General features: G+C 29.5%; 1 protein-coding gene across 1 annotated transcript; it reads right to left on the bottom strand.

The window, feature by feature from the left end:
* Positions 1 to 2,852: 2,852 nt before the first annotated feature.
* LOTGIDRAFT_166536 (hypothetical protein) lies at positions 2,853 to 12,334 on the bottom strand (the record flags this gene model as incomplete). Its single annotated transcript, XM_009063610.1, has 5 exons — positions 2,853 to 2,858; positions 2,927 to 3,112; positions 4,828 to 4,905; positions 10,852 to 10,928; positions 12,289 to 12,334. The coding sequence occupies 5 exons, from the start codon at positions 12,332 to 12,334 to the stop codon at positions 2,853 to 2,855; spliced, it is 393 nt and encodes a 130-aa protein (XP_009061858.1).
* Between the last annotated feature and the right edge of the window lie 422 nt (positions 12,335 to 12,756).

Below are 12,756 nucleotides of genomic sequence, written 5' to 3'. Positions count from 1 at the left end.
ACTTCTTTTGAACTCTTTAGGGCGATACTGAATAATATTGAGTATGAGTTATTGCCCATATTCTACTAAATATTTTTCGATTCTTCTAATTTCAATAGGCTTTATCCTTGGGTGATAACAAACACTCATGCCAAAATTTGTCAAAATTCATCGAAAATTGTGCCTTCTAAGAGTGTTTACTACCTAAATACTGAACGTGTTTTCAGTAACAAGGGAAATAACTCATACTCAATATTTTTTGATTCTTCTGATTTTCAATAGGGTTCATCTGTAGGTGATTACGAACACTCACACCAAGTTTTGTCAAAATCCGTCAAAAATTGTCCCTTCTAGAGTGTTTACGAGCTAAAAATTGAACCCATTTTCAAGAACAAGGGCAATAACTAATACTTAATACTTTTCGATTCTTCTGATTTTCATTAGGGTTCATCCTTGGCGATTACAAACACTCACACCAAGTTTTGTCAAAATCTGTCAAGAATTGTGTCTTGTAGAGTGTTTACGAGCAATTGTGGACAGACGCCCATTTCTACAACCTTGATCATAATACATTACTGAAAGTGAAACATCCCAATTATCTATTCTTCCCTTATTGAGATGAAAATGTTCACTTAGTAGTTTGGATCCACCCCCTACTAAAGTTCATGTCTACCAACAGATCTAAGTACTAAATCATATGACTGTCCAAAATGTGTCTATGACTATTGTGTGGATATATTGAATACAGCACGTACTAAATAGTACCTTTAGAAGAATCTTTATTAATGCCTATTTACATAAGAAAAGTATTATGGCTCTGACAAATGATTGGTAAATGTAGTAAAAGGACTGAAAATGTGAATGAATCGTGGTGGTCTCAATCAAGTTTTAAGTACTGACGGTAATCCCTCATTGAATACGTCTTAATCTAAATCAATATATTCACTATTTACAAAAGAAAGTTTTTATTAAAGTTAGTGAAGGGTGTAAGCAGTTTAATAAAAAATATTAAGATTATTAACAATCCCTGTCATAGGTTCTAAAAAAATATAGTAAAGGTTGCAAACTGAATGTCAAAGTTTGTCAAGAACCAAAGTAGAAAGAATTAAACCAAATGTTATTTGCAACATTTCTCTTGATATGATGGTATCAAATATTTTGATATAAAATACCTAATCTAAAATAGGAAGAAGTTTGAATGTATAAACCTTAAATATGAATATAAAACACTGCATTTTATTTGTGAAGATATCAATTAAAATGTTTTATATTACTGAAAATGTTTTAGAGAAAGAAGTGAAAAACTGTCTAAGGAACTTTGTTTATCGTCATATTTAAAGTCAAACTATTCTGTCTGCAATAATATTGAACCAATCAGATCATTATTGACATAGTTAAACCTCTCATGAAATATTTTATTAATTTTCATATTTTTTATAGATACAACCAAGCAGAGTTTATGAAAGAAGATAGATATAAGAAAATATAATAAAAGGGATATCAACAGTAAATAACTTATTGGCAATAAGTCAGGTGTCAACATCAAAATGTCAGATTTGTCATTTAATCATATAAAAAAAAAACTGTATTATGACAGGCATTTTTCAGTAAAAAAGAGCACCCAATAATCTCCTTACTTATTGACATAAATCTATGCCCAGTTTAAAATTAAAGACAAAATTTGATAATAGCCTTATCAATCAGCTAAATAAATTTTTCACAATATGTCAGTAAATAATAAAAGTCTTTAACCTTCCATGAATTTGACAAATCAACCATTAACGTCAGAAAAACTATCCAGGCATTAGAAATTGGTTGTCTTAAATTCTCTACAATCAGAGAGAGAAAATGATCTGAAAAGCTATGGCAATTTGATGTCATAGATGTTAAATGACACACCATCCATGTCAGTACAGAAATCAGTAAAATATAAAGAAACACATAGAAAGAAGAATAAAGGTATATGACAAAAGAAAAAATAATCAAAGTCTGCAAAAAATTAATGATCAGACACTCATTTGGCAAATGTTGACTCATTGGATAATCATAAAAAGTGTCACAAAAAAAATCATTATTATTAATATGTCTCTTGGGAACAAGGTAACCATTTTACCTATTTATCACAATGACTTTCCATAATCTGAGAGTAGAAACTTAATAAAGTTCACACAAAAGATCAGAACTTCTCATTATAATCTATAACAAAATGTATAATTATTTCGGAAAATCGAATGTAACAATTAGAGCCAATGAAATGAGTTTATTTGATTGTTGTATTTATGCTAGTCTGTTGACAAATCAAATAGAGCAGCAAATTATTCTCTTCATAGCAACAATAAATCTGATGAAGTAAACAAGCGGAAAGAGATAAATAGGATTTTATAGTGGGTGAGATATAGTAATATAAGATTAGGTTATTACACACTAATACAGAAGAGAAATAAGAGGGATATTGTTAATAATTGTGATCTATGGCCCATTGAACCGGTACTTTAACCCTAAAGTCTATAGAATAACTCCTTCTATAGTCAATATCATTTTTACTTCTACTTCCACTTTATTATACAGAATATTTATTTTACAAGAATTATTACTCTTATATTGAACTCTTAATGTATGAAGTATTGACAGCCCATTCTTAATGAATTCATGAACACTCTTAAGTCTACAGAATCATTTAGTTCAAATAATCATTCAAATAGTACTAAAGACAATATTCATGTAATGGGAAAAATCCCTCTAATAACTGTTTGTTTATGATAATATGAACAGTTTTAAAATGTAAAGTATCCATGTTAATTTTTTTAAGAACACTGATATGAATTTTTTTGTCTGTCACCTTTTAAACCACACTAACCTGTAATACATGTACTTTAAGTCTGAAATAAGAAATGATTTAGCTATAATTGGGGTGCTTCAAATACATGAAATTTTCATTAAAACAAACCTTTTCATTCACCACTTTCTTGGCAGAATTAAATAATTTCAGAATATCATCTTCTAGTTTTCCAGTCTGTACGGCTAATAACAATCTCTTCTTCCATAATTTTACACTGGTACAATAATTCTTTACACTCTCACATCCAGTCTCTTCAGCTTTCTTTAATAAACCAACATTCACCAAAATATCAATCTGAAAATTTAAGTAATATACTTTTACATTGACTAAAAATATTGAGAATGATTTGATGCTCTTCCTGACTAGGGAGTGGGCTATAACTCTGTCCACAGGTTATGTCATACATATGCTGGATGGAGGTTCCAATTTGAGTTGGGGTAAACGAGTATCTATAAGCAACCTTTTCTCATCATTTCAGTTCCTCTTCAGCCACTAGTCTAGTTGTAGTCAGATCACTACTAGAAAGGTCCAGAATCTTTTTCAAGGGTTATTTTTGCAGCATATTTGTTATAATAAAGTATAAAGCAAAACACAGTTGTATAGGATAGACATGGTACTTGGTGTTTCTAATGGGTAATTAAGCATTTCTGTTGAAACAAAATTTTAACCATGTGAAGAATATGATGATCAAGTATGGCTTATTTTAATTAGAAGACCCCAAACAAAGTATAATTTGATAAATTGGCCAAATCAACAATAGCCCTCTGATATGAGGAAGGTCTTGGCTCATTTGACATGCACTGATACAGTAAGTGGAAAGTTGAGCTCAAAGCAATTGGAAAGATCAATTAATTCCAATCAGATTCCTGTGTTGATTTCACACAGTTTAAGGAAATGACTAGCACAGTTGAACGGTTTTATTTTCATTTTGATAACTAAAAGGCTCAGACATCAATGTCAATATACAGAATATTGGAAAACAGAAAATCAAACGATTATATGCTGTTCACGTTTTCACAATAAACAATCAAGATAATATATTTTAGGACACTTGGAGATACTATGACATTTCAGACATGCATTTCGCAAGGAAGGAAAAGATGCAGTCTGAAATGTACCACTATGCTCTCTCTTGCACATATGTGTTAGGATTAATTACAAAATTATGATATTTTTTATTAAAGATCTTACAAATCTTTACCTTATTAATGCAAGAATTATTACTTAACTGTTGGCAAGAGGCTAAGAATGGGCATTTATTTCAAAAAAATTAACCTTGCCTAAAACTTGGTAAATAATAATATTTAACTTGCATAATAAATACATATTTAGAGTACATGTATATATTAATTAAATATCTAAAAAATATCTTTTACATTCTGCATGTCTTTATTGAATATCTCTTCAACTCCAAAGATAAATCAGATTTTGATGCAGGAAAGAATTTCCATTATTTTTCAAAGAGATTCAAAAAAAAAATTAATGAACTCCATTGGTCTATTTGTGTAAGATATAAAGGAAGTTTGAATAAAATATTGATAAGGTTTAAAACATAGTGAATAGACTAAAACAATAGTATAGATCTTATTGTCTTAAATTGATCAATAATCATAATCTTTCTCTAAACAAAAAATATCTTGAAATAGATAGAAAATAATTGCTTTTCAGTAAATTTCAATGGGTGAAAGTCTTCTATTATTTTCTAAACATTACCAGGAATAATCTTAGGTTCAAATTCATACTTTTTACATTGCTTTCTAATTTACAAATAAAAAAATTTAAGGAATGCTGGTGAAAAGTAACCATAGAAACAAAATAGTGGGTGTAATATATGGTCTTTTACAATATCAATGCTTATGTATACAGTTGGCACAGAGAGACAGCTGCACATTCACTAATAGTGCCCCTGGAAAGCTAAAATTCAACCATACCAATTCAGATAATAAAATGCAGGTAAAAAAAAAACCATCCTGTGACTGGACACAATGAAGTACACATTAAATACTTACCCACTGTATATATAGTTCTTCTGTTAGTAATTGTCTTTTAGAACCATCATTGAATACATTCAATACCTTTTCTATTCTCTGAAAAATACAAAATCAATCATGAACAATAATAGTCTATTAAGACAAACAAATTCATATCAAAACTTTTTACAGGATCTGCGCCCATGAAATTGACATCAATTCAGTTTACATCTAATGTCTAAAAGTGAAATCTTTTGATGACTTATGAAAAGAATTTGTGTGTATAGGGAAATGAGAATTAAAATCACAAATTGATTGACCATGATAATAGAACAATCAAGATCAGCTGGATCATTCTTAGAAAAAAGAAATAATGGCAGTTTTCTTACAAATTTTCAAAAGTTAATCAGGTGCAAAGAATAATTCTCAATTCATGGGCATGACAAGATACATCAAAACAATGTTTATCTCTACATATTTCTTTAATAAACAAATAAAATTCACATAAAGGCCAGTATAAATCTAAATCATTCATTTAATATACTATTTCAAAAGATAAGAGATTATCAACTATTTTTGCCTCATTTCCTTTACTCTTCAAGCTTGGAGATAAAAAAGAAATTAAGAGACAAGACATGCAGATATTTAGAGAGAAATAAGCTATAACAACAGCCTGAAGATATATCATAGGTTAGACAAATACAACATTTTACTATACTCTCAACTAAGTTTATTGAAAACAATCAAATATATAAATAATAACAATAAATAGATCAACATTCACAGACAGATTTGACTATTTTTATATTCTAACAATAAATATTCTTCACTGAATTTCACATATTGTAGGTAGATTTCAATGTCTGGGGCACACATGGTTAAATTTACAACAAAGATAAAATAATCCTTACACAAGAGCTGACCATTATTCTTATACCAGAACTTACCAGGTTGTAACAAATACTGACAGTGTTTCAAGAAATCTGATAATATTGCAATGAATAGTTCCACATTTTATGTCTTCATTTCAATTAAACTATATACATCAATAAGAATGCAAACAATTATTGTGTCAAGTTCTTACTTTTCTAATTTTAATCAAGCTAATTAATATACAAGGGTAAAAATTGCTCATTAAATATTTTTCAATTTTTGATAGGGCACATCCCAAGGTAAAAACAAACGCTGTATGATATTATATAGGATTCATCGTTGGGTGTTTGCAAACACTCCCACAAAGTTTCTTCAAAATCCATTGAGAATTGTGCCTTCAATAATGTTTATGAGCTTAAATATTGAACACGTTTTCAAGAACAAGGGCTATAACTCATACTAAATATTATTTCGATTTATCTGATTTTCAATAGGGATCATCCTTGTGTTATTACTAACTTACATTACCAGTTTCAAATTGAATGCTATTTCAAGAACAAGGGCAATTATTCATACTTAAAATTTTTTATTTTTCAATAGCATTTATTCATGGGTGATTACAAGAACCAAGTTTTGTCAAAATCCATCAAGAATTGTGCCTTCTTGAGTATTTATGAGCTAAACATAAAGTCAATAACTCATACTAAATATTTTTCGATTCTTCTGATTTTCAAAAGACTTTATCCTTGGGTGATAACAATTACTCTCACATTAAGTTTCATCAAAATCCTTCAAGAATTATTCATTTTAAAGTGTTTAGGAGGATTTCAAGAACAAGGGCATAACTCATACTATTTTTTGATTTTTCTGATTTTCAATAGGGTTCATCCATGATTACAAACACTCATATCAAGTTTCGTCAAAATCTGTCAAAAATTGTGTCTTCTAGAGTGTTAACAAGCAACTGTGGACGGACATGGGTGAAGTGAATATACCCTCCCCATGGGGGCATATAAAAAATGTAACTCTTGTATTTTGGATTTTAGAAAAGGCAGAAATTAGACAAATTATACAAAAAAACTACAAAAGAAATCAAAATACAGTCTCATTATCAATTATTTAAATGTAAACATTTAAAATAGACATCTCATAACATCATCTCACACAATGATTGACTATTTAATAGTAAACATACACAAATATTAGTTCCTGATTCAATTTATATTATATACAGTGAATGTTAAGTAGGTGTTAAGGAGAGTATCTTTATGTAGTTATGCTAGAATCCGTAGAATCGAGGTGTTAAAGATCTAACACCTACTAAATTTGACACCTGCAATTATCATTAGTTATAACAAATATATCATCTATAGCATTTACACCTTTAAAGTACTAAGTTGTCAAAACATTAGTTTTAAAACTGATGGTTACTGTATATCAATAAAAGGGTACCACATGTCAAAATGTAACAACTAATATAACTGTTATTTGATTGAGTTGTCAAATTAGAAAATGACCACACAATAAAATCAACATTATTTTAGAAAAAGTTTTTAAAATTTGCAGTGTAATACAAAAAGTGGAGTCAAATTTTATGCTTTCAGTATTCAAAATAATCAACGGTCTATAAGGCAAAAAGACAAGCAAAAGTTAACCTGGAAATCCCAAAACAATGGTTTTTAGACGGATCAAAGAGATTAGAAGAGGATATCTAAGAATATTAGAAGTGTTCTAAATAGTACCATCTGGACTAGAATAAAGCTTAATCTGTCACTATCACATTCACTCTGAACAATCTCTAGTGTTGAAAGGTAAATAAAGCTCTTGATCCTCTCAGGTAACGGAAATATAGCCACACTTAAACAAGTTTCATGCTCGTTTGATTTAAAGGAAAGTACCCCTATACATGTCTCTAAATTAACTGTTGCATATTGTATTCATGAAGTTCAAAATCTACAAAACATGGGAATGCCCCAAAAGATCTACATACCATCTACCATATCTTCTAGTGTCAATAAACAGTTTTATATCACAAATGGCTATTGCCATCATACTTGATATACAATAGCTCTGCTTCATTTTTTGTGTATCAAACACTTTTATAAGCATCTTGTTTTTGGCAAGGTGTATAAAGGCCTTAACCTCAAATACAATTTTGAACAGAGCAGCAAAGTTATAATTTCTACGTGGGATTGTATCTTTAGAGATTAGAAAACCTGAGATTATATGATTATTTGATGTGAAGAGGTCAAGGTATTCATTCTCAGCATGACTACCAATACCAGACAATATCTCCCTACTATAATGAACAAGATGTTTCAAATAATCACACGAACAACCATGATTGATACAAAACAATAGAAATCAACCATCAATCCTGTCATTTAATACCGGACAGATGTGGTGGACAAACACTGACCACTTGCCCTTACTACATGTAATCACATACAGAAGTCTACTGTCATCATATTCTGATTGTCAAATACATGACAATGACATACTTTGAATCAAAGGCCTACTGTAACCTAACACTCTTGGTCGACTGTTTTCCAAAATGAGAGAAAATAAAATATCCATAGGCATACTTTAACTCTGGTTGAAATGTAGTCTAAAAATCTGATGAGTTCCAAATTCAACCATTGTTTTGATGGTAGAAAAAGGTTATAATTTCTCTCTTGATATAACTGTCCCTGGACCAATTCTTGGATACAAATCAACTCTGACAAGGAAGACAATTCCTTTCATAATGAGAATTTAGTTGATGTACACACTAACCTTGATAACTTTCACCTTTCAACCTGTAGTAGACCCGGTATCTGATCAAATAACCATTCTGATATCCTATATTATAATTAATCATAGTACTTATTGATAATTTAACTTGTTCCTTGTCAATCATTCATCTATTGTCACCTTCAGTCTATCCCTTCACTCATTATTCATGATCTTTGACAATCATGACACAATGGTCATGTGCTACAGATTGTGAACATTAACGATTCCTGGATTGTTGGAAAAAGCAAGCAGAGTTGGTGATTTTGCACTTCTCCCCTGGCATAATATCTATCATAAATTGCATACATATGCAAAAATAGAACATGTTAAACTCAATCATATGATAAATGAAAAGCCAATGAAATGTAAATGAGAATCAAGATTATGAACTAAAATGAATATTGGATTTCCAAAGCATTGACAATGACTTGAGAATTATTTTATATTCTTTATAAAAGCACACATCTTAAACTAACTAAATATTGTAACATACTTCACTTTATTTAGAACAAAAAACTGATAGCAATTTATTCTTCCATATACAGGAAGTTAAATTCAAAATCCACGTTTTTAATTTTTTTTGACAGTTAATTTATAACAATGACATGAAAAATAAATTCTAAAAAATGTCAACTTCATGAATGAAACAGAGAGTTTTTTGTTCTCTGAGCTAATTTATCTTCAAGCTCGAGAAATAATGACCTAGCATAATAATTTCTGTTTCTATAGTTTAATGAAATCGGACAAGTGGAAAGGAAGATTCAAGGTGGGACCTGAACATTGTCACATACCCCGACTAATTTCTTATTTATTTGACAGAAGGCAAGAAATGAGCAAAAAACTAGAAAGTGAAACAAGAAACAGAATAATAAAGTCTACAATTTACAAGATTTAGAGGAATTTAAGAATCTTTGTATCTAATGCATAAACACATACATGTACTTCAAAGATTCATTAAAATTGCAAAATGGGTGTAGCCAATATAAACATCTCTACAAGACACATTGCTATTATAAGTAGTATATAATAATGTCAACTCAGAATTTACAGGAAAACAGAAATCTTTTACTTTCATTTAAGAAGAGGTTTAGAAAAAGGGTTAAGATTAAATACTACAATTCACAATTTTCCCATGAAATATGAGAGAAAGAAAGAAACATGACAGGTAAAAAAGAAATAAATCTAAGATGATGGTAAATATCATAATATATAATAATAAATACTAACTATATAGTATAAAATATCTGTCTAGACTTGACAACCCTGTCATTTTAACTTATACTTTTCATCCTTCATCACCTGTAAAAACATGCTCCAGTAGGACACTTTTATCTTCTGTCTTTTACCTACATGTCTTTACACCTGAACTTGTCATCAATAAGTTTTACCCTACCTTTCTTTCATAGAAAACTTCAACATGAAATGCCTGTTTTTAGAATAGAACCTGACAAGTGATACATCAACCATGTTTTTAAGTCTTAATTATTTTCTTACAAGTTTTTATTTGCAAATTAGCTAATGAATAAAATATCAGAACAATCATTTAAAATGATTTTAGAAGAGAAACATATCCTGAAGTGTTTTATACACTACTACTGGAAATTCAGAAGTTTCTAATGTAATTTACTTTTTGTTTAAAGATAATAATATTTTAAAACTTCACAAAAATTAAAGGTTCTTGATTTCGTAAATTTTTCATACAAAATTTAATCAAATCAGATACAAAATCATCTTGCATTGTTTTTTTTTTTAAAAAACAAATAGCATTATTCAAATATATTTGTTCCCAGGATTTTGCCATGCTTCTTCTCATCTTCATAAAGAGCCATCAAATTTGGATCAAGCAGCAAATGTGGCATTATTTATCAGGAATCTATTGTATTCTATATTATATAGATATTATAAGATGAAGAATATGGACATGTGCATTTAATATAGGAAAGAAACACTTGAAATAGGTAATAAAAGGTTATACAGGTGTCAAGTTCTGTGTGGTCTATATTTACCTTTACCTTTCTCACTCTTGCGTTTATAATGAATCAATACCCAATAACATTAACATTTTATCAATGATAGAGGAAATTTTAAAATCAATAGACAGGATCATCCTTCAAACTAATCTTTCATATCATTCCTAGACATCCTGTATCTTAATTGTTAAATTGACCATAGAATAAAAATTTTAAAAAAGCGAATCAGATTTATCAGAAGTTAAATGGAGTGAAGTGAATCATGAAAAATGAGTAGAAAACAGAATTGTGTGTAAGAATGTTAATAAATAATAAATAGAAAATCCAGTTGATATTGACACTATGTTTAATTACAGATAACCATTCTATCTTACGGGTCACCGGTAGCTCAAGAGGTGAAAATAATGACCCATTCAGTACTCACTAGCCCTTACAATGACCTTACCTTTTGTTTAATACCTGTACCAGTCTTTTCTTTCATCAATTCTATACATTGTTTAATATATAGACCCCACATTTCACCTGAAAATATACCAGAAATAATCTCATTAGTTATATGCTGTCATGATCAGGACATGGTAAACAGACAATGTGCAAACACATTTACCAGAAATAATCTTATTAAGTATATGCTGTCATGGTCAGGACAAACAAATTCATATAAGATGTCAAAATACAGAATTGACCAGCATCCATGTCCCTTTGAAATTTCCCATAAATATACACCTAAATACATCTACAACATTTCTACAGTTTTGTCCAAATTGTTTTTGTTCCCTTTCGTGAAAAAAACCCCCAAGAATTTTCGCTGGATCAGGCAGAAAATAGAACTGCCTGTGAACTGTATATAAATCTGAAGGAAGAATTAAGGGCAATTTGGAATCAAATTTTCTCTAATAAACAACAGAGTATATCTAGTTTCTATTTTGACACTTTCTGAATATATACCATGAATAAACACATTCAGGTGGTTTAATATAATGAGACTATTTCTTGTTTTTCAAAATTTCAGATTGTGTTGTTTGTGAAATAAGAATCAGATAGAAAAGATTTGGTTAACATTAGGATAGGTTAAGCTACAGGTTTAGATTGAATTATTTATAGAACAACTAATTTAAGTTGTCCCAGACACTATGATACATTAGGAAATAATATGTTGTAGTATTAATATTTAATATGTCAGAGAGGTTATGGGAAGTTTTTAATTACTATCAAGACTTGTAGACAATATCCTAGACAAACTATTATTATATACTCATTATTCTAATAACTTTCTAATATTCAAATTGTCCACGGAACTAGATTCAAACAAAATCATGAAATTATGATTAATACAGGTATGTTGCTATCCTGAATCATTTAAAAGTTTTTGTGTCCAGTGTAGGGTTGACTAATGAAACGAAATGTAGTTAAGTTTCTATGCAGTGCAGCTCGAAACTAAGCTTGATTGGGAACAGCAATCCATTAACTGTTTTTTATGTTTAATTTGAATAAATACATTTTTTGACAGTAAGTTGACCAGACAATCTTTAACTAAATCTATACTAAATACCTAATGAAGCATAGATGACAATTTAACACCTTAGATAACTGATGAGGTTTTAAAGAGACTGATGAGAAGGAGGAGTAGAGAGGGTCTGTTAACAGCTACATCTTCTACTGGTGTTAATACTGATTCAATGTTGTGAACCAGGTTACTATTGTTAGTAAATAAAACATGATGTAAGACCAGTATTACAACTAGCTATTGTTAAGTCATCAGTAAGTTGTTAGAGTAATAGAAACAGTTCAGCTTGTAAACATGTCATCATTCTAGTCATATAATAGTATTGTTACCTCAGCCAGTGCTTACATGAGTATGTTTCATTACTTTATTACTAACCATGACAACTGTCAAATATAATGTTACAGTAACAACTATGTGACATTTCAATGCTTCAACATTCTAACCATTGCTTTCGACCCCTTTTTGAAAGCACTAGGAAAAGATGGTCAAATAATTTGGCATTTCTATGTGTGAATTTCTTTCTAATACATTAGCTATTGACTTTTTAAAACTCTTTCACAAAATATTATACATATTTTATTTAAAACAGTAAAAATTGATCCAATCCTTTTCTTAAGAAATTAAATCAAGATGGCACTAATTGAAACACAGAAGATTGTCTCAATATGGCTTTTTATCTTTAAGAAGAACTGTCAGTAAAATTACAGACAGGATTATGATGTCAACAGAACAATAACAATTTGTTCAATGCACTCTTCTTGTCATTGGATATAAAATTTGAACATTAGTCAACAATGCATTGACATTTACTGTTTAATATATTGATACTGGTACTGGAAGTAG

Source organism: Lottia gigantea (genome assembly GCF_000327385.1).
Source record: "Lottia gigantea unplaced genomic scaffold LOTGIsca_59, whole genome shotgun sequence".
Taxonomy (NCBI): Eukaryota; Metazoa; Mollusca; class Gastropoda; family Lottiidae; genus Lottia; species Lottia gigantea.
Note: the sequence above shows the minus strand (reverse complement) of the source record. Positions and strands in the feature narration are given on the sequence as shown.